The sequence below is a fragment of the Lycorma delicatula genome, chromosome 2 (assembly GCF_047948215.1).
Source record: "Lycorma delicatula isolate Av1 chromosome 2, ASM4794821v1, whole genome shotgun sequence".
NCBI classification, from domain to species: Eukaryota; Metazoa; Arthropoda; class Insecta; order Hemiptera; family Fulgoridae; genus Lycorma; species Lycorma delicatula.
In genome coordinates, this window is record NC_134456.1 from 50,709,667 (window position 1) to 50,733,894 (window position 24,228).

The 24,228-nt window shown below is 29.0% G+C and overlaps 1 protein-coding gene across 1 annotated transcript in view; it reads left to right on the forward strand.

Moving 5' to 3' along the window:
• Lim3 (Lim3 homeobox protein) overlaps positions 1-13,228 on the forward strand; it is a 141,924-nt gene extending 128,696 nt beyond the window's left edge. The window contains exons 3-7 of the mRNA XM_075357547.1: positions 2,296-2,498; positions 5,888-6,071; positions 9,528-9,676; positions 9,912-10,079; positions 13,110-13,228. Of these exons, the coding sequence (XP_075213662.1) occupies positions 2,296-2,498; positions 5,888-6,071; positions 9,528-9,676; positions 9,912-10,079; positions 13,110-13,228 (823 nt within the window). The remainder of the gene's footprint in view (positions 1-2,295; positions 2,499-5,887; positions 6,072-9,527; positions 9,677-9,911; positions 10,080-13,109) is intronic.
• Positions 13,229-24,228: the final 11,000 nt, after the last annotated feature.

The following is a 24,228-nucleotide window of genomic DNA, read 5'->3' on the forward strand; positions in this document are numbered from 1 at the left end:
ATCCACTCTTGAACTAGTGAAGATATTGATGGAAACAGCAGTGGCCCGTCAGGAACTGTGTGAGCTCGTAACCGAGCTCACAAAATCCCCTTAGGACTCATGGCTTAACCTCATTGATAAAGAGTCTAGTCCACGCACCGGTGAAAGCTTTACTCCATCGAACCTGCCATCGCTCTAACAAGAGGTCGTACGCCTCGCTTTTCTTCATACCTGAATAAGTTGCGCATCTCATTTTAGCAAGCAACTCGACTGGTGGTGTTCCTGCTATAACAAAGACTGCCTCAGCCGAGACAGTCCTGTATGCGGGGCACGCTCTCAAGGTCATATTCTTCTGTAAACTCTTCAATGTACGTACATTTTTCTTCGAACTCATGGCTTTTTTCCACACAGGAATCCCATAAAGAATTATATTACATGTGCGTATACTTTACACCTGGAAGATTTAGGGCCACCCACATTTGTGAGTAACCTATTCAGAGCCCGGACGGTCTTCTCAGCCTTCTTCGCAACTTGGCCGACATGTGCAGAAAATGAACGCCTACGGTCGATCCAGAAACCCAAGTATTTTACTTCATTGTCCGGAATTATGAAGTGCCTCTTCACATCGAAACGCATAGGCTCTAGCCGCCTCCTTCCAACCAAGACTACCGCTTTAGTTTTGCGGGGAGATAAACTCAAACCCTGTTTAGTTAACCACTCGTCAACAATGACTACTGAACGAATCGCTTTCGAGATAACATCTCTTTCACTCGAGGCAACTGCTACGAGAGCTAAATCGTCGGCATATGCGATTGTTGAGACTCCTTCGGATTAAGTCAGGCCAATTACACCCTCAATTCCACAAAACTGACCCAACAACCGAGTTCCGTAGAACCCCTCACTATATATCGAAAGACAGATGTTGGTCTTCCAGTTCGTACACCACCTTTCTGCGCTGGAGATATCTTTGTAAAATTCGCTGAAGGTACGGAGAAATGCGCCATTTCTCCAGGGCTCTGAAATGGAGGCCCAACTAATAGCATTAAAGCATTTTGGACGTCCAGGAGTATTACATCCGGAATACTCCTGAAACGCCGAGTCCCACTGGCAGCCCGTTCTGTCAAATCTATAATGTGCTTTGCAGCGTCCGTCGTAGAACGACCTTGCCGCCTGAAGCCGTATTGCATGTCGCTCAGACCTCCTCTTGCCTCAACTTCCTGCTGGAAGTCCTTGCTACAAGTAACCTTTTGAACAGCTTACAAAACCTGTTCGTCAGATTGTTGTTAGTGTTGACTGAAACCGTCATTAAAAGATTTGTTGCTATTTATATTATGGCCCTAACCTTATATTTAATTACTATGTCGTAAAATGCTTTGATTAGATAACTTAAAGTGTATTTTACGTTAAACACCAGACACAATAATATTATTAATAAATATTTCCGAAAATTATTGGTGACAATAACAATTCGGAGGTTGTTAAAAATTCCTGCTCCTATTAATATAGTAATGATATGAACTAATTTTAAAGTTTGCTAAATACATAAAGTTATGATGATGTGTCATATTCTCTTGTATGTTAGGAAAGATATGAACCGAATTCTATTATATTTAAAGATTTAAAGATTGAAGGGATTCCACTACATTAAGTGAGGTACATATTTTTAACTCGATCATAGATTAACTGATAATTAATTAACCATAATATTAATTATATTTTACACATGGGTAGCGCCCGTAAGAAAACGACCCTCAATGAAATAACTATTAAAGGTAATTATGAGTAACAAAAAAGGAAAAAATAAATTAAATAAATTACGTTGAACCATCTAACAATTGATCGAATCCAACAAAAAGGAGAGAAAATTATATAAAAAGGTGTGGAGAAACAAAATTACAAACGTGTTAATATTTGCACGAGTAGAATAAATGACAAACATACGTTTATGTTATTTTATATATTATCGTCTCTTAGCAACATACGTACTGGCGGGGAGGTAGAATATCGAATACGGTCTTAACCACTTTAAGAATCATTTTAAAGTTAATAGCATAAATTATCTTGCCGTTTACCCAATCAAATTGACTGCTCAAATATTATATGATCGTGCGCACAGGCTGAACGATTATATCTAATATTTTCAAAAAACTTTATAAATATAAGTCCCGACTTGTTTTAAATTTGCCTAATTAGATACCCATATTCAGGTATGATCTAAAAAATAAGAGATAGACGCACGTGTACAGCTACCTGTAATTAGTTTATGTTGTTAGTGTAATGTATAATATATTGTAGTGTAATGATCGGGTGGCGCAGGAGGTTCGGCACCAAGTGTGCCGGGTGCGAGCAGGGAATACCCCCGACGCAAGTGGTGAGACGAGCTCAGGATTTCGTATACCATCTGCAGTGCTTCGCTTGCGTTATGTGCAGCCGTCAGCTGAATACCGGAGACGAGTTCTACCTGATGGAAGATAGAAAGCTTGTTTGCAAACCGGACTACGAAGCCGCCAAGACCAAAGGTATTAGCAATATAATCATATTATTATTCAGAAATATTTTTAATAATATTAATACCAAAATAATATGTTTTTTTTTATAAAACGTTGGGTACTTCAGAGACCGCTTGATTCATTCTGGTTTTTATCGTACATAACAAAGAGATACTGTTATTATTGATTAAAAAATGACCTCCATGGATTTTTGTATTTCTCCATTTCTGTTTGAGGTAATCTGAGTCCAAAAATACAAAAAATCTTTGTTAAAAAAAAATCCACGCGCGTGCGTGTATATGCCTGTATATGCCTGATATTTCAAAGATTAAATCTACTAACATTAAATTTGATATGGTAGCTTAATTATTACTCAACTGAATCTGATAAAATTTTTAAGAAATCGGATGATCAACTGGGGAAATATTGAGGAGTACTATATATTAAAAAAATCAAATTTTATGTTACAATATATATATAATTAGATTTTATTATTTTCTACTAAGTTGAAAATATAATAAATAATTTTACAACTGAAAAGGGTACTTTAATTTTTTGTTTACACTTCCTGCTCCAGTCTTTACGGCTGCAATGTTAATAAATAATATAGTCTTATGATAAATTATAGGCGTCAGATGATATGGTACTTTAAGAGAGTACGATAGCACAGGATTGCATATGAGATAATCTTTAAACTCTTCATTGGTTTAAACATATTTCTAAAATTTTAATTTTTTTAATTAAAAATAGAAATAAGTAAGGTGAAAAAATTTTCAACTTTAAGATAAAGTTGAATTTTAACTTATTACACATTAATATTGATGTTTAATACAACCACTTTGAAATGAAAATAAATGCAGATGCTTGGGAATTTCAGCAACGTCGTCACCAGCTTTCATAAAATTCATCTATTACAAGGATTATAAAAATTAAAGCTAATATAATTTCATGCGAGCATATCAAATAACCTAGTCTAGATATTTAGAGACAAACACAATAAATGTATAATTTGTGTTTTTAATTTTTAACTAATTACATTAGCTTGTTATAGTTTTTAGCTACATAAGTTTTAATACGTAACAAGTATAGGTTATATTTATAAAATATATACAACGATAGTTGATAAAAGCTTTGATTTAGACAATTTTATAATATCTTTGTAAAATGCATTAACTGTTGACTTTTCTGGGCGTAGGATGACTGAGCAACCAGATTAGCTCACTATTAACGTGTTAAAGTTAGTAAAAATTTTCTTAGCGGTTGTCTAAGCCTCTTAGTGGAATCCCCTTTACCAGCAAAATTTCAATCATCTACACCCAGGTTTCTGTAACGGATGAATTAATGGTACTTCAGGTTAATATTTAACCTATCAACATAATTATTTCATAAAAATAAAGTTTTACTTTTATTTTTTATGTTTTGTTTTTCCTTCCGTAAATATTTTACTGGGAGGTGTTAAAAAAGCTCAAAACACGAGAATAGACTTTTATTTTCAATTATTTCCTTGAAACGTTGTTTTTCGGGTTTCTGATTGTTTTATTAGTCGTAATAATGCGATATGTGATGAGCCGATCAGATCGCAAGGGTAAATAATCAAAATGATACTTACTTAACGTATATTATATTTACATAAAAATAAATAGCATATTTATTTCATTAAATTTGTCCAGCTTTAATTGATTAATGTGTAATATACATTATTAATTCCCACACTTTTTCAACCGGTATTGATCCTTTTGGAATAAATATTTCATAAGGGCTTTCATAAAGGCTTACAAATCTGCTCACTTAATTGGAACCTATTAGAGGATGAAGGTATTAAAACTTTTACGGTATATGCAATTATCTACTCCCTCTACTACCATCGCCGTCTTAAAAACTGCTAACCACTTTCTCGTTACTGCTCAAATCTCTTAACTATACTAATTTCGTTATATCTTCACCAATGAGTTTGAAGCTTAATAACTCACTCCATAGTTACAATGAAAAATCGACAGTATCTAATTTTATTCCCCGATCAATATTTTTTTACCTTATCCAGTCTTATTACATTAACGAAGTTGATCCTCAAAATTTATATAAATTTAAAAGTGCTCTTTTTAATGATTTTTTAATTTCATTCTAAGTTACGCCAATTTGAAACTCGCAGAGATATCTAAATTATGTCATATTAACTGCGCAGTAACTAATTTTTCTCAGTTATTCTCGTCCAGCTTTAACATTTTTGGAAAAATAAGTTTTCAGTTATAGGCATTTTCTTGCGCAAATTTCAGCAGATTTAAACCATAGAAGTGCGAATTACTATCACATTCTGTTTAAAAATAATACATACTCGTGATATAGTTTAAATAAGTAAATAAAAATAAGATTTTGTTTTTTAATATGCTTGACTGATTTAAATTTAATTTAATCTAATCTTGCTAATTTAATTTGATTAATTTTGTTTTACACAATTAATTTTCTACAATCTTTTCCTTTTGGAACAATGAATATGTATTCAATGTCTATAACTGATTTGAAGGAGAGATAGGCCAGCAGAAAGTAACCCATCTATATTGCATTTATTCTACATTACTTAATTGTAGCGTGTGAAAAAATGCCTGCCTAACTGGGACTCGAACCCAGAGCCCCCGGTTGAAAGCCAAAGACGTTACCACTCCGCTATGAAGATCAAAATAAAATTGAAATTTTGAACGAATTTTTTGGAATCACAGGAAGTGTAACATAATAATAATGTCTGTAATGATTTATAATTATTTATTAATTTTAGATTTCAAATTTTATTTTCAGCGCAAAATCTGGCTCATAGTTATTATTTTTTTGCTACACTCTGGGAATGGCAAAGATATTTCTTTTTACTGCCTGGGCCTGTTTACGAGTGGCTGTTTAATTTCTAGGGAAAAGAATATTTGTTGAAGTATATATTTAATCCGGTTCGAAAAGGTTTGATCGGTTAATGTTTTGCTTTCATGCTGGATTAAAATTCGAATCCTATTTTTCCATTGAATTGTAACAGCACCTGACAAAGGGAGATCTTTAATTATTCTTTGAACGGGGGTTGCTTCTCTCGTACTGCGGTACCCCGTACGTAAATCGTCCTTTCTCATCACCAAACCGTTTTCTTTATCAAACCCTTGTCGATAAATTCTTTCCTATTTTAGGTTCTGCGGATGCAAATTAAATCCAGCTAGTTATGCATTAGAGACTACAAACTGATACATCATTTATGTGATCCGGTGCGGCTGCCACTGAACCTGTCCAAGAATTCTTCTGCTAATAAATCCCAAATTAACTAAAAAATTGAAAACCAACGTTTCATTATTTAATTTCCTTTAATTCGTAAACTATAATCATTTGTGTAATGGTTATTATTTTCCTACGTTTGATTAACATTTATCTTTTTTTCTTGTTTTATTTAGACGGAGGCTGCCTAGATGGAGACCAGCCTAACAAAAGGCCGAGAACGACAATTACAGCTAAACAACTGGAAACACTAAAAATGGCCTATAACAACAGTCCTAAACCTGCGAGACACGTACGAGAACAGTTATCACAAGACACAGGACTAGACATGAGAGTCGTACAAGTGTGGTTTCAAAACAGGTAATTTAAAAGAGATCACATCTCTTTTTTATTCAATTACCTCCATCTACGAGTACATGACCGTGAATTTTGAACTTCACACATTTCTATGTGAACATCACTTTTTTATAGATACTTTTCAAAAAAAGTATATTCTAATAATTTTTAAAGAAATTGCAATGGGACATCCAATAAACAATTTAGTATCGTCAACAGGCTGTCGTAAAATGAGAAAAAGATTATCTGCTGTTTTTAATTTGTACCTTTTAGTTTCAATAATTGAAAGAATTATTTTTAGGAGATTAATGAATCAGACTAATAGAATAGTAAAGTTACCACTATGCGTAAATAAAACACCGTTAGTAAATTTTTTTATCCATAAGAAACGTATTTTTCAGTCTTTAAATAAAGAAAAAGTATTTTATTCATAAAAGTAGACTTGATAAATAGGTATGCGTTCCACGTTGTTAGCCTATTTATGTAGATCAGATAGAAAAAGGATAGATATGCATTTGTTTATAAGGAACAAGGTAAATAGTGGGAAAAACTTGATCAACGCAGCGTAGCAAAATATAAACTTAAAAGATAATATAATAAGTTGTTACAATAATAATAATAATAACACATACTTGAAGCTTACAGTTATAAAAACAATAGTAAATAAATTAAGTGGAGGGGAAAATATATTTTTTTTAAAGTACACAATTAGGCTAAATATTTAAGCAAGATTAAAGCTGATGCAAAAAATTCAAGTTTAATTCAAATATCTAATCAGATAACTTATTTTCACGTAATCTTCATCTGCTGTTTGTGTCGCAGTTTCTGCTTTTAATAAATGCCCAACGATTTGAAAGATCTTCAGGCCAATTTATTAAAAATTAACTCTATTCATAAGATTTAAAATAATATTAATTAGCTAAACCTTTTGCAAGCTCGTCAAGTACTTAAAAACGAACTTAAATATTTAGGAGTAACGCCTTTAATATATCATATCATTATTTTCTGTATTTACGTGGATTACAACTTGTACTTGGCCACGCCGCTCTAAAGAAGGTATTTTTGGTTTCTTTTGATCTAACTGTAGAGTTTTTCTTTTGTTGACCTCAGAAAAGGGAACGTTTTCCTGACGTATTTTATATAATGTACAATTATGTTATAAAATTAAGTATCTATTTATTTATAATACTTTTTAGCATAATATTATTAATTTTAATTTACATTAAAATTTTTCTATATTATTATGGCTCCAATTAACGATTTAAATATAATATTTTATGCTAAAAATTCGTCTCGATTATCTGAAGAAGTCTCAAATTATTACATTTTAAATTTAAACAGGAGTGTCAAGTTCATTATCATATATAACATTATAACATACTTAGTGTTTTATTGAGACCTTTCAAAACGAGATTGCACGGTTTTATGGCCCAAATAAGCCATTATGATCAAGAGTATTTGCCAACCGGCAAGATACCGAAAAGTTTTTGCTCTCTCGAAACGGAAATATTACTGTCACTGAAAAAAATATTATTTTAAATATTGGCAAAATAATTACTCAAGATACATCTATCTGAGAATCAAAATACAACAGTTTAATTCATATTTAAAAATAGATAGATTTCACTCGATAATTAGTTTTTTTACACAGAAATTTGAAATTCCTTTAGAGATAGGTTTTAAAATACCGAATTTAATTTAAATGAATGATGTTTTATTTATCCGTACACGAAATTGTTGTTAAATCTAAATAATATTAGATGGACAGACTATTAAATTGCAGTAAACTAACAAAATAAATTTACTTATGAAAGGGAGAAAAATACGAATTGTGCACGATTAAGGTTTCGGTAAAAGAATCCTATAAAATTAGAATTCACAATGGGAGCCTAGGAAAGAGAAATGTAGCCGACTTTTGATATTAGGATAGGGTATAGGAGTTGCTTCTATCGGTGGCTACTCTCGGCCTTCAGCTGCTACTGTCCGCACTGTTCCGGCTATGCAAGAAGCCCTTCGTTTCTTCCCCACTTTGACGTTCGAAAAAGGAAGTAACAAATACTCATAGTCTATAAGTGCGTCGATGAACCAACCTTGCCCTAATTGCTCTCGTATTATCAGTGAGCTATTCCCAACAAATATACCATTTTACCTTTTACTTTAGTTATAAAATTAGTTAATATATTTAATTTACAAGACAACATGTTCATAAATAATTATCCCCAAAATCTTATTTAAACATCCATACAACACTTCCAGTTTCCATACAAAGAAATATCAATAACCAAGAGTTATTGGATAATTATATAGAGAATAATTATAGAAAGTAGTTGACTAAATTAATTTGTAATCAATTCATGGTGAGTATATTTTAAGTTCTGCTAGTGCAAAATCAAATCAATTGTCATTCAATTGCGAATAATTGTAATAGAAAAGGAAAAAGACTATGAAAGCTCAGTTGAAAACATGTTAGTTTGGCACAAACCAAAGATGTAATTATGTTAAGACTTAATGGATTGTTCTTCTTTAGAATTTGCACTGACTAAGTTTATAAAGTGAAATGGAATTGTAGTATTACTGTTTAATATAGATGATCTACGGGAACTAGTGTATTACGTATAGCTTAAGTCTATTTATCCTTTATTTTTCTAGGGAGCCATTAACCATTCTGGAACTGTAAGAAATGCAATTTATAGTTTTATTCAAGAGCCAGAAAAATTATGTAGGTTACTTTATGTTGAAGTTATTAAAAGTATAACTAAATCTCAAGACTCTTCACATTGACTTATACGTGTGTAGCTTATTACACAAAATGCTAATGATAACAGAGTGTTAGACTAAAAATTTTCTTTCATTAATTTATCATGTATGTTTAACATTTTCAAATTAACAAAACAAGAAAACACTCCACAAATTACTTTTTTTAAGATCTAAAAATAAAATTTTCTTTGCAAAAACAATTTTTTTAATGTGATGGAAAATAATGCAAAAGAGCTTTGCTTCATCTAAAATTAAAGACAATTCACAGCAGAACCATAAATAACACTAATGAAGAAGGTGTAAAAAGATAAACCTCATGAAAAACTGATGGATCTTTATAAATGATAGTACTTTAATTGGAATTTCTAAAGGGGTGTCATCCTAAGAATAGGTTATGAAGCAAACATAAAATGCCCATGGCCAAAGCTCTGTTTAACAAATCATCCCTTCTTGATCACCTAAATTATGCTGAGTTCAATTTCATAGCAGGATGCTATGCTGCTGGGATTTTTAGTGGCTTTAGATTATAACAGTTGATAACACATAAAGTACAAAAAAAAACAAAAGTTCTGGAAAGATTATCTAGAGGTTAATTTCCTTATATTTAGAGAGAAAGTATTTTGTTTGCATTGTTTTTCCAATAATTAAGTTTAAATTTTAAAATTTTTAAAGAAACACTGTACAAAAAATAATAAATTACATTTTGTTTCTATTTCTGTATAGAAGAGCAAAAGAGAAGAGATTAAAGAAAGATGCGGGGAGAACGAGATGGAGTCAATATTTTAGATCAATGAAAGGCAGTGGCTCTCCAAGACATGATCCCAAAGATGAGCTCAAGGTTGACCTTGATTCAAACTTTAGCCATTCACATGGTAAGTTAAAAGTATACTTGTACCTGAAGATATGTTTAACATTAAAAATCAATTTTAAATATTCTTTTAATGGGTTAATTACCCTAACTGAAGTTAAAAAGGCAAGCTGTCCTAAAAAATTTATTTTCAAAGTAGAGGTTATTTTTCTACTTTGCTATTATTCTCAGTTAAGGATACCTATATTTAAGTACAAATAAGTAAAAATGTTATTATAATTCCTGGTATATTATTGCAGACCTTGAGAGTAATGACAGCTATGGAACACTTGGTTTAGATCAAGAAACCACTTCACCGCCACACAACAGATATCTCCATGGTGGTAGTTCAACGCCACCATACCTGTCCTCGCCGACACACCATCCAATGCCTTACAGTGGTGAAACATATTCAGCGTTAGCTGGAGGTAAGTACATAATCCAATACTACAATACTACAATACTACAATAAATACCTTTTAACAAATTTAATAATGATAAAGATGAAGGATGTTAGTTCCATGTTACAAAATGTTAAAACTACAGTACTACTCTAACTGAAATTCCATTAACCAAAACCCAGATCATCTAAAATGGATGATACAAAATTAAATGTACCAACTGCTTCCTCAGTCAGTTATACTGAGAAAATACAGCTTCAAGAGTTTGTTCTTCCACTTTAGAAATATATACTAACTTAATACTAGAAAAAAGATTACTAACATAACAAAAAAAAAATTCATGAAGTAAATATGGTAAAGCATTTTACTTTCCTTTATTCTGATTATCTTGTGTCATATTTTTTGTGAGATTAAATTTTAGGAGGAGAAAAAACTGCAGATTTACTTGGTAGATATCTCAGTCACGTGTTTGGTTTTTTGTACAATCCTTAAATAGAAAAAAGAGCCCCCTGAACAGTTGCACAAGCAGTGTTTCCATACAACTGAGTTCCGAATAAACAAGCAACTGCCCAACTGGCTCTTAAATATCATCATGATAACACAGAGTCACGTGAATGGCTTATGGTACCTATCCAAAGAAAACAGAGAAATTCTACCACAGAGCAATTGCTTCTGGACAAATTTTTGCTATCTTGCCCAGAATCAAATCTTTCTTTACTCTCTTTGTAATACTGCCCTACAGACTACCTATTCATCGGACAAATCTTAAAATTAACACTATTACCAATCTGTTTTTACTTTTTTTTTTTTGTAACATATATTTTGAATAGATACACTAGAGAACATGAAACCATCTTTTATTTAAGTTATTATTAAAATGTATATTTTTTCCGCTAAGATCATTACAATTTTTATATTAAATTCAATAATTTATATAAATGTATTTAATATAAACATCTTTTACTTACTTTTTCCTGCAAGTTTAAGCTAATATAAATTTTGTTTGAAAAAACCACAATGATAACAAGCTATATGAAAAATTAACATGCCACACCCAAAAATGGCAAGCTATGGTTATTAACAAGAATTTCATGAAAAGTACAAAAAGGAAAGTGAAGTAGTTACATATTGCCTTTTCTGAAGTGAATATACTACTGGTTATTAACAAGCATAAACTAAATTAACAAGTAACTACATGCTGCAATATTGAAACAATTTTTTTTAATGTGTTCTACCTTAACAAATAAAAAACAATATTATCCAAGAGGTTCAGTCCTGCATGCCCTGCAAGGAGCTTAGCTTCCTTTAATTCAAAATTGAAAACTTGAGATACGCAATCCATTCTTTTCAAAGTGTCTTGTTTCTTGGGGACAGCAAAATCTTTATAATGTTGAAAGTTTGAGTTATATACTTAACCAGGTACCATTTTAATCCCTGCCACTTCTTAACAACAAATTATGACACTCAAACTTTAAATTCAGCCAGCATCATTTTACAAGGCCACATAACCTCAGTGAAGATAAAGTAGACTGGGATTACTTGCCAATCCAAATCTTCATTTAATTAAAATAGAAATTAATTACTTCCTATCTTCAAATTATAAAAATAAAAAACTTTTAATGTTGTAATCATTCTTTTTCAAAACTTATATAATTGGAGACGGTAAAAAAGTCAAATCATTCTGGTAATATATAGGCGGGCCCTCCTAACTCCCATCAAGAATTTATTTGGTCTTATAAATTTTTTTCTGAGAATAATTTTCTACTATAATCAGGGCAGCACTTCACCATCTGGATGAAACTCAGAACTCCTGCAAATAATAGATAAAAAGCTATTTAATGTTTCTAGAACATCTTTCCATGACTCAGTTAAATGGAATGGAATGAGACTGTCATTAGCTTAACAAATTATGTATGTAACTGTTACAATACTTCAATAATGTAACAAACGAAAAAATTGGATCTAAACTTCTTCAGGGAACTCCTCTGGTACAGAAAAATATAAAGTGCTTTAGAAAACATCTATTATTAATTTCTTAAAAGTACTCTTTATTATTTTTCCACTTACATATTTAATTCTGCTAGTAAAATAGCTTTGAACTGCTGTTTCCTTAATGTAGTAATATAATTTCAATTTATCTAATAGTAAGATGTCAAATGCTACTGAAAAGTCAAGAAAAACAGCAGCAGTATGTTTCCTTTTATCTAGCTCAACATAAATATCAGTAATAGCAGAAAGGCTTCTGCGGCTCCTCTTATAAATCCTTATTATCTACCTATAAGAAGTATACTGTATTTATAAACCTTTTTAATTCACAGGAGTAGCATAGACAAAAAACAGCTGGTGAGGGAATTATAAACAAAGTTACATGAAAAGCAGGAAAACAATTTTCCAATAATACTATATTGGCATCATACACTTTGCACATACTCAAAGCATCTCCAACACAAATGTGTGCACATTTTAAACTAACATGACATAACTTTATCCTGGTAATAGATACACAACATTATAAAATAATTTACAATTCATTACTTACAAAGTAGTCAGGTATATTTACAATTGACATTACAGTGTCAATCAACTCTTAACAATAAACTACCACACCAGTAGACAATAATCCAAGACCAATACAACATTAATATAATTAATTTACCTGGCATTTTTTTCAGGAAAATTGCTAATATTAATAACAAATTAAGTTAACTATATTAGCAAATAAAGCAGAAAATAAAATGGATAAAAAGTTTTGTTTTAAAAATTAAGTATAGTTAATTTGTACAATATGCTACAACATGCTTCTATCACTTTATAACAACATTTATTCAAATGCGAATAACTAAAACTACATACAGTAAATATCTAATAATCAAAAATTATTATATAAATTTTTTTTTATAAATTATAAAAATAATCTGAGTAAATTTCTCTAAGTGAGTTAGAATATATGATTGAACACATATTCATAGAAAGAGGGATCATTTAAAAAAAAAGTTGAATAATTTTCATTCATTATTGATTTAATGATTTATTCATTCAATTATTTATTGTTCACAGTTCAGGGTACGACAGCGCCATCGGAGATGAGTGATGGAAGTAGCACTCATGGTTATCCAGATTTTCCTCCAAGTCCTGACTCTTGGTTGGGAGAAAATCCTTCGAGCCATCGTTACTGAGACGAAGCACCTCGGAGCTGAGTGTCGGAGCTACCGGCACAACAATACTATGCCACATCATCACACAAGAATGAAAACAAGAAAAATAATGATGTTGATGATGATAATTCTTTAAGTGTATAAGGGAAAGTGGATCATAAAAACTGAGAGAACCTTACGCGTAATAGCTGAAAAACTTAACAAACAAGAATTTTAAGAGACAAAACTTGTGTCATCAATTTTATCAAATCATGAAATGATTATAAACATTAATATGAATTAAAAAAATAATCAAACAATGAACTTAAAGAATAAGCAAAAATTGGTTGATAATAATGTCTTAAATAGACATTAAAATATATAACTATGACTAAATTTAGTCAACAACTAAAAAAATTGTAGAATTTACCAGGACTTTATTTTTACTTCAGGTGTGATAAGATCACACCTCAGATTTGCCGTAGTCTAAAATACATTCTGACAACTGTGATAAAAGTGCAAATTTCAGTTATTTAACTAAGATGTTCACAGTACTTTTTAACACAATTTTATAAGTGATAAAAAATTACTAGTGATAAAAGATTATGAAAATCTTATGATAAATATTGCAAACTGTATCAATTAATCAGCTGATGAAGCGCCCCAATCTAGACAACCGCAAAGGAAAATTTTTGACAGTAGACATATTTATAATTTAAAATTAACAATACTGGCCCCTAGTAGTGAATATTTACTTAGCTGTTTACATTTCCATACGCTAGTATTAAATCTATTACATAACGTATCAGTAAAACAAAATTAATCTATATTTTACTGTTACCATGAATGATGAAAATAAAATGGAATAATTAATTAAGAAAAGATAAAATCATAACATCAGATTTATAAATAAAAATTGTATATTTTGGGGAAAACATTCCTCATTACTTAATGGTCCCCAGTCATTCATCTTTCAATTGCAAACTTCATAGAAATTTTATCAGTTAAATTGTATACTAACAAATACTATATAAATGTTCGTTAAATAAAATTATTATTATATATATATATTATATTATACACACTTCCTCATCTAAAATAATTATTTAAGCTCCTAATAACTCTGTGAAAAGATAAAATAAAAGTGTTTTTATTTTAAGGCTGGATTCCCACACATCCTGGTTTTCCCAGTATGTTCTGGATTTTTTTTATTCTATCCCACAATCCTAAAGAATCATTATAGACTACTTAAGTCCTATTACTTTTTAAGATATTAAAAAAAAATCAATATTTCTTAATAAATGGGTTGGTAATTTTGAATTTCCCAAAGAACCTTTTACTAACCAGTTCAAAATTTATTTATCTTACATTGTTCATTTATTTTCACAGTTGCTGTTTTGTTTATCCTTTACATGTTTTGCATGATTATTAAAGGATATTGTTACTTAAAATACAGACTTATAATTCATTATTATTATAATTATTATGGAAGGAAGGAAGCAATGAGAAGTCCCCAAGACAGTTCGGCTTATTAAGCATTCCTAGCAAAAGATAAAATAGTTTGTTCAGTTATATATCTCAATGTGTTCCAGAACTCTCACAATTAGATCAGAAATATCCTCTATTTCCAAAAAAACATGGTCAAAAGTTGCAAAAGTATTTGCATTCAAGGCTGTTTTTGTATCTTTTGAAACTGATGAGACTTTACATCATCAGGGTTATCATCCTAAATAAATTAATATTATGCTGGTGTTTTTGAAATGGTTCATGTCCAGTAATGAAGAATACAATTTTCCTCAAACTACCTTTACTTAACCAGATTAAAGACTACAAAAACAGACCTATTAAAGTTATAAATTTAATACATCCCTCAAGCCCTCTCTGGATTTTGCCTGAAAATTTATGCCAATTCCTAGTGTGTTCTAAAAGTTATTATTCCTAAATGAATTTTTACCACAATGAAGCTCAGGGTCTGAAGTAAAGAAAGAGAGTTTACCTCCTAACAAATGCTGACATGCAGTGGTAATGTGGATATTCAAATAATTTAGTTTGAAGGAACAGTACAACCAAGTTAACTTCTATTGGAAGTCAAATGAATCTGTGATTACTCATGTCAATGCTTGTACAGGAATAACTGATTCCTGGACATAAACTCGGTTTACATCACTTAAAGATTTTCTACTGTAAGAAAATTAACTGGCATGTCTTACATTTTGTAATAGCACTGAAAGTAATATTTTATCAATCAATACTTCTCTCACTTCTAAATGCCAATTTTATTTTTTTCAGTTTCTGCATTTCTTGATAGAGTAAAAATCAGCTGAATATGTTTCAAGTTAAGTATTCATATGATATTACAAAAGTTTTACAGAATTTTTTTTGTCTTCTATGTTAAAAAAAAATTGATAAATGTTTAAAGAAATGAAAGAAATGGAGATAGATTAGAAATGCTTCTTATTTAGTCAAATCTGATTAACAAATGAAGGTTTAACTACAATTGCAATTGGTTTTCCATACAAACAGGATGTAAACATTTCAAACCATAATTTACTTTTATGAGTTTTATGCTAGGAATCTGTAAAGAATGATTTAGAATCAACCTAGATGTTACTGATTCTAACATTTATTTCACTCCATTATACATCCTCTAATGTAATGGCTCAAAATAAGCCTTAACACTACAGTCAAATTACTGGCCAGCCAGATGGACAGTAGTTGCATATCCAACGGATAGGCAGCGTCTGGATATAGTTGAATTAGCCACCAATCCAGAGCTAACAGTGGAATATATTAGACCGCTCAACATTCTCAAAATCAAAAATCAAAAAAAAAAATGTTACATTGTAAAGCTATAAGTCTTTTACAGTAAAACTAGGCATTTCCATTTTACATATCAAGTTGAAGGCTGGAATAAATTTTACATTTTTAAGACCAAATACATTCTAAAAAGTGTTAATTTCCTTGTACATGTTAAGATTTCTTTTTAGTTTCTTGGTTCATCTACCTGTAATTATATTTTACAGAAAAATTATTATAACAAACTAATTTATTAAATAAACAAAAATAGACCTTATATGTCTACTGTCTATCGATAACCATGTTGTATACTGTGTCACTTACACAGCATTTGAGAGCTGCTGCGGTTGTGCTAGATGGAGAATGCCATAGATAATGGAAACAAAATTGTTCAAAGTTAGCAAACAAGCCTATCTGCTTTCCTATGGCTTGTTAAGTTACAGAGAAACAGTTAACATAGGAGCATCCAGCTACCTGGATGGCCAAATTTGTGCCATACAAAGTGTTGGACACAAAGCATTAGCAAGGAATATTTACACTTATGTTTACATATTCAACTGATCAATTATTATGTAAATAGATGTTACCATTGTTGAGTCTTGCATTCCAAAATGAATTTTTACAATAACTTAAATTCTTTGATAACAAAGTATGACAGAACAAGAGTATTGTTTTGGCTACTAGCATGGAATCTGATAAATATGTTGAACAAATGCATAAGACAAAAATAATTATGCCAGCTTTGCTTGGTCAAAGTAAATAAACGGCAAAATTGTCCCAAAGAACAGTTTTTCTTGAAACCGATGAACAATAAGTAAAGTGCTGAAATGTTGTCAACTTTTAAGAGGTGTAATCAACTTTTAATTAAATCATAAGAGTTTTTTGTTCTTTTAAGAGTTTAAAATTATTGCTGTTTAGCTTAAATCAATTAAAATTTTAATCTACATTTGTATTCTACAAATGCATTTAATCATGATTAAATATATGCATGATTAATATTGAAATACATTTTATCATGATTGTTACATATAATTTAATCAAGATTAAAATAAGTAAAAACTTTTTATAATCATGAGAAAACAATGCTGCCATATTCTAAACTTTTTAGTAGCAGGAATACCAGTCCCTTATCAATATTAACAATGGATCTACTAATAAGGATATTTGCATCTATAACTGGACTTATTGTAGACTCCCTATCTATAATAAGTTGTCAGTTATACTAAATGGGCAATTGTCAAATAAAGCATACATACATAAGTCTCAATAAAATGGGTAAGCTTTTGGGGAAAGTGCAGAAATGTTATCATCCCATATTCTACCATTTTCATCTTTTCCATTTGTGTCAAAAAATAATGTTAACAAAAACGTAATAAAGCTAAAATAACTTTGTATTTTAGCCTTATTCTTACATAAGTAAATTATAGTCAATTATTAACATATTTTAATTATTATTATAACACATTTCCCATAAATAATACTTTATAATCCTTAAAACACCGAATCAATAGTTTCAAATCCATGCAAGCAACTGCATTGCTTGCATAATTCCTTGTTTCAACATTACTTTGTTCCCACAATCACACATCCAAAAATTATTTTTAAAAATGATTGTACACTTTTTTGCAAACTATTTAAGCTATATACAAAATTCAAAAGCAATATTTTAATTTTTGTAGCTGCCAATTAATTAAAAAATTAGGTCATGTAATATTTATTTTAACCCATATTTTTACTTGCATAAAATATCAGATATTTATAATTTTTATGCCATTTCAAACAACAGAAAAAAATTACTACAAAAGGATATTTGCAAATTGATTTATATATTGATTTATTTATTAAGTTCTGTTATAACGCTAACATCTAAAATACTTCTTATTAGAATTTATCAACTTAATATAAATTGCTCTCTCTGTGTTTCATTACCAAGCCCAGATATTATCCTTAAGAGTAAAGATACTTGAATATTTATTGAAAATATAATTTACTTGATCAAGATTATAATCAACTATTACTGCCCAGAACATCGTGTTTGTCACAATGTGGTTGTCTTCCCCATATGGGGTTGGGATGCCCAGAACATCATAATGACAAGATGATGACTATTGTTATGTAGTAATGATCTAACGTAGAAAAAAATTATTTTCTTGTTTTCTACAATGAATTTATTAGTTAAATTTCATTAACAATATTTAACTGTATGAAATGAAATCTTTATCATATAACTAAAGATTGGAGGATTTATTTTGATTCTACAAAATATTTGGAACAAACCTAAATATTTTCAACAGTGTTCTGAACAAGTTCTTTTCAATGTTCTCAACAGCAAGATACTATATTGTAGGGAAGCTGATGTTTGTTTGCTACTTTCCAAAACGACAGCCAAAATATTCCAGCATTTTTTTTTTAACATATCAAATTTCATACTGGTAACCAGAATAACAGTATTATTGTAATAATATGATTTAACATTATACACTATAAAAGAAAAAAAAATTAATTATTTATGTAAATATTTATGTTCTTTTTGACATTTTTAAAGAATTAAAAATTAAATTATAACTAATTGTTGTAAAATATGCTCATTGTACTATGCAAATACTATGTAAATATAAATGAATAATTATGTTACATAAATAGTACAGTGGGTAAAGGTTTTTTTTTTAAATATTTATTTTAATGTACTCTAAATATCATGATACTACCCAACTCCTTTTATTGGTTGTGCAAGACACCAGATGTTGTAAAATCCAAGACTGTGGATACTTTGTTGTTACTGTGTATTTCAATCAACAGCTAATGTAGATGATCATCATTATAAATTGCCATCACTGCAGTTGATCTGTGTAATCATTAAAAGGAGCAGATGACAGTACTATGATACTAACTGAATATTTACAATATTAATTTCCTTGTTATTTTGTTACTTTCTAGTCATTTAAATTGTAATAATATTAGTACAATCCAAAATTACCATTTAATGTATTTAAAATATTATTTTACAAATACTACTTTATTTATTCCTACTACCACTTTATTTATATCTGCTGGCTATTATTTATAATTGAAATTATCATGGGATCATTTAATTTGTATAGTAACTCTTAATAAAATAGGGTACATTAGACATGTATAGGTTGTTTCTTTTTTAAAGTTTCCATTTTAATTTAATAATAATAATAATAAAGAATGAAATCCATTTTATATAAATTAAGATAGCCGTTATTTTGTTTTAAGGTTAAAATATTAACCTTGTTAATGAACCATTAACTATTAATGAACATTTAACCATTTTGTACATTAACCATTAGTATTAATTTTTAACTTGGACAATTTTTCAAAAACCTTTTTTATAAAATGGTTTTTATTTCTTTAGTAAACTAAACAAATGTGTATTCCTTAACTTTTTTAAGCCTATGATTTTAGTCACAGATGAAGATTATTTTAGCTAAAATTATAACAGTTGTTACATAACACGAAGGCAAATACCATAAATTATTTAAAATTATATTTTTATTTGATGTTAATATAATATTTTTATAATTTTTAATGAAATCGCACACATTTTAAGGCATAGCATGATGCACGATGCAAATTTTCTCTGAGATTTTGTATTAAGAAAGAAAATGCTTAGTATCACTTAATACATTTTAAAACATTAAAAATCTACCTTTCATGCAATAGTTCTATCAACTTCATTTTTATCATAAAAAGAAATAAATATGGTAATTATAATTGTGTGGCATATGCATGTAGTATACTATAGATATGCATTAAGTATACCAGAGACAAAACAATAAATATAAATTATGTAACTCTATTCCTTTAAAATCTATACATAATCTACATAAAATCCCTATACCTTTAAAATGATATATATTAAGCTAAAAAAATTACTTTTGTTAGGAATAAAAGTGCTAACAAAATTACCTTAAAATAAAAATATTTTGGAGAAGAAAAAACCAAACGTGATTTTGTTAGCACTTTTATTCCTAAAAAAAGTAATTTTTTTTAAGGTGGGATCTTTTTAAAATTGTTAGTATACGCAATATAGAACAAATTAATAGATCAACCTCTGCAAAACCAAGAACGTTTTGATTTCAGAAAAAGACCCACGTTAAATTTTACTAGTATGAAAAGTAATTCTGTGCATTTAGAAAAATTCACTATAATATTTCTTATTAAACAACATAACATTACGAAGCTGTAAAATTATAAAAAAATTATAAAGACACATTCTTTAATTAATTAGTCTTCCAAATACCTGTTGAATGTAATTAATCAACATTTTCTTCAGAAGATTAATTTTGAAAGACCTTTGGATGAACACATTCTATTAGTCTGAAAGAGTCATTAACAATTTTTAAAACCATATACTTCTGAAATTATAAAATGAACAAACTTGATAAACACAAAATTTTTAATTACTTCAAAATGTTTTCAGATAGAATACGACATGAAAGTTATTAAGATACTCGCAAGAGTGAGTGAAAGTGTTTCCAAATAAGTTATTTTTCAGTAAATATACATCATTATATTACATTTATTGAAATAGATTTATTGATTTGAATATTTATAATTTTAAATAATTTTCATTATATATGATCATAGACAAAAAATGGTACTAATTTTTAATAACTTCAATATAGATTAAAAAGTTTAATAGCACAAGAAACAATTTTGGTGATGGAGAAAGTAAAAGTTTCAAAAATAGAAAAACTGGCAACAATGCAGCTGTCCCTTAATGCTCTAAATTTTAGATAACCCTGGTTTTTTTTTTTTTTTTTTTTTTTTTTTTAATATATTCTACAATCTATGTTTTAAACTAAACAAACAGAAACAACCTTTGCAGGTTTAATTTTTTGAGATTCACATATGGAATACTGTCATTAGTCAAGATGCCAACAGAATGCAATGAAAATATACAAAATATGTGTTTAACTTCAATGATACATAAAAAGAGCTGGTTTATCAAATTTGGCTTCAACCAGAAAATTTTATTCTTACTTCACATCCATAAATTCCGAAGATGCTACCATTCATGACCTTCTATACTGTGAAACCATCATATAATTAGGATTAATGTATTGCATTCTAATTACCATCCTAAATATTGTTGATAAACTGTTAATATATTGTTGATATTGATGAATCCTTAGATGGACGTATCAGGTAAAATGCTCTAAACTGAACTGTTAAGCCAATCAAGGCAAAAAGTTATAAGAATTTGAGCTAATTTAACTTTCTCTCTGATATATTGGTTTTCAGTACACTATGTGTAATTCTAATTAAAACACTTCAAGTGACCATCAACACCTCATTAGACATTTTTAATAAAATTAAATAATTAAATCTTCTGATATATAAAGTACTTTACTAAATTTCTAATTTACTATTGCTTTACTTAAATTTTAGTTTAAGCCATTCCTGACATATAAAGCAAAACAACTATGTATGTATTTAGATACAAGAAGGTCTAAATATTAGGAAGTACAAAAATCTGAGATTCAGTTTTTTTACTGATAGCATTGTTTCTCTCTGTTACGTACTAAAACTGCCAGGAAAGTAATATATGTAATGTAATATTTAAATGATCCCATAAATACTGTTATAATAATCATTATTAAAAATTTACCTAAATTTAAAAAACATATGAAAGACACCCATAACTTAATATTAGATACAAAATGAAATTAAAAATTGTGGATATTGTAAAAATGTATATTAATTAGTTGTATTTTTAATAATAATTAACAGTATTCGTAGTAATAGTTGCATTATTAGATTCAGCTTAATAGAAATTAATATTTATTAATAATAAAAATAATAATCATATTTAATAGTAAGTTCATATTAGTACTACTACTATTATTACTATTACTAATGTATTCAAAATCAAATGTGTAATGAGCAATGTGGTGTTATTTATTTCATTCTAATAATGATTATTAAATTGTATGCAAATTAAAATTAAAGTTAAAATAATTACAATAAACATAAATTTTTCTATACTTTTAAGTTAAATGGTGTAAATGTAATTGTGGAATTAAATGAATGTAATTATATAACAATGATTATGATAATACAAAAATATTATTATCAAAGAATTCAAATTTCACTTTATTTTATTTCAGTTTACCTTACTTAAATTTTGAAAAAGGTCTGAGGTAATATAAGTATTAAACTAACAGATCACATAATTCTTTGATGGACTGTATAATTCACCACAATTAAATGTCTCCCAAAGCTGATTGATCTAAAAAGTGGCACAATAAACAAAACAGGTAATAATAAATTGTTGTTTACCACTTACCTTGTTCAAAGGTATTGAAAACCTCATGATCCATATTACCAAGCATCAATGGTAACCTAGAACAATGGATATGTTTCACATTAATTATTTGAATTGCATTAATTTGACACCATTGTTTGTTACCTGGTTTTTAATTCATTTTTTAATATACACTAAATTAAGTTATTGAATTTACTTATTACATCCTCACATTTGTAAGCGTAATGAAACAGTTTTTAAAAATCATTAGAAAATCAATAAATATCCAGAGAAAAGTTTTTACTGAAAGTTTTACCTTCTTTAATGCTTAATTATTAAAATATATTTTTTAATTATCATATGGACTTATACAGCAATTTACATAAGGTATGTATTAATTAGCATATCATAGATATAATATCATATGTTAAATATGACATAAACATAATGGAAGTAGATGACCTGATACAAGATAAAAATTGTAAAAGACAAAATTCTCAAGAACAACAAACATCAGGGTTACTGGGGAAAGAAAGGAGTGAAGAAGTTTCCTATTCTACTCTTCTCCAAACTGGGTATACTTTTCTTTCTTTTTCCTGTTTAGCCTCCGGTAACTACCGTTTAGATAATTCTTCAGAGGATGAATGAGGATGATATGTATGAGTGTAAATGAAGTGTAGTCTTGTACATTCTCAGTTCGACCATTCCTGAGATGTGTGTGGTTAATTGAAACCCAACCATCAAAGAACACCAGAATCCACAATTCAAATCCGTGTAAAAATAACTGGCTTTACTAGGACTTGAACGCTGGAACTCTCGGCTTCCAAATCAGCTGATTTGAGAAGACGTGTTCACCACTAGACCAACCTAGTGGGTAAACTGGGTATACTACTGCAAATCTAGGCTTTCAGAAACATCTACCATATATAAACTAGTAATTTCAAATGATCTTTATAAAACTTATAAAAAAAAAGTGGGTGAGATATACAGATATACAGAGAATATATATTTATACACAATTCAGGAGTGAGGCAGAGACTGTAAACAAAATTATTTTAAAATACAAATGGTAGCCAAAGACATAAATTAATTCTGATTGCAATGTGGAATGTAGTAATGATGAATGATAGTGTGCAGGTTGAAGTAAAAAAAAAAATAAAATGAGGAGAGACATGGGGATACAGCCCAGGACAAAAGAAAATGATGAGAAGATAAAATTTGACCAAAATTATATGTAGAGGTCTAGAAGTTATTACAAAAGTAGATTAACATAAAAATGAACAGGTAAAGATAAAGAAGAGTAGCTAAGTATAAGAGGAGACTTTGGGTAGGAAAGTAACAATACATGCAAAAACATGGTTAATAGACATATTAAATTGATAGGGACAGAGAAATCAAATTTATAAATTAGATTGTATCACAGAAATAATACAAAAAGTGAAAAACAGTAAAAAATTAATTGAAGAACAAGAGATGTAATGTGGTAGAAAAAAGTATGATTACTAGAAAGGAACATGTAATCAGGAATATGTATCAGACGTGCTCTTAAAAATTTTCCAGTACCGGAATGTTTGATTTTGTATTATAGTAAACTGCAAAAATATGGTACACAGCCACAGGTGTTTGGATACATGACAATGTTATGAAAAATCCACATTCATTTTGATGTTTACATTGATGAGAAGAAAAACTAATCATTATCATCTCAATGTCTTACTACTTTCATTAATTATTTTTTTATTGACTTATTTTGTTGCCATTTGCTTATTATGGATGTCCAAAAACAAGGACCATTTTCATGCAGACTGAGTTTTAGGTAGATTTATTAAGAAAGCTACCTATTGTAATGGATACCATGATTCGACTTATAGAAAATTTTGATCTTCACATTTATATGTATATACTTTATTTGTATTTTATTTATATACTTTCTTGTGGACATGAATACTGTCATAATTTTAAACCAGTCACT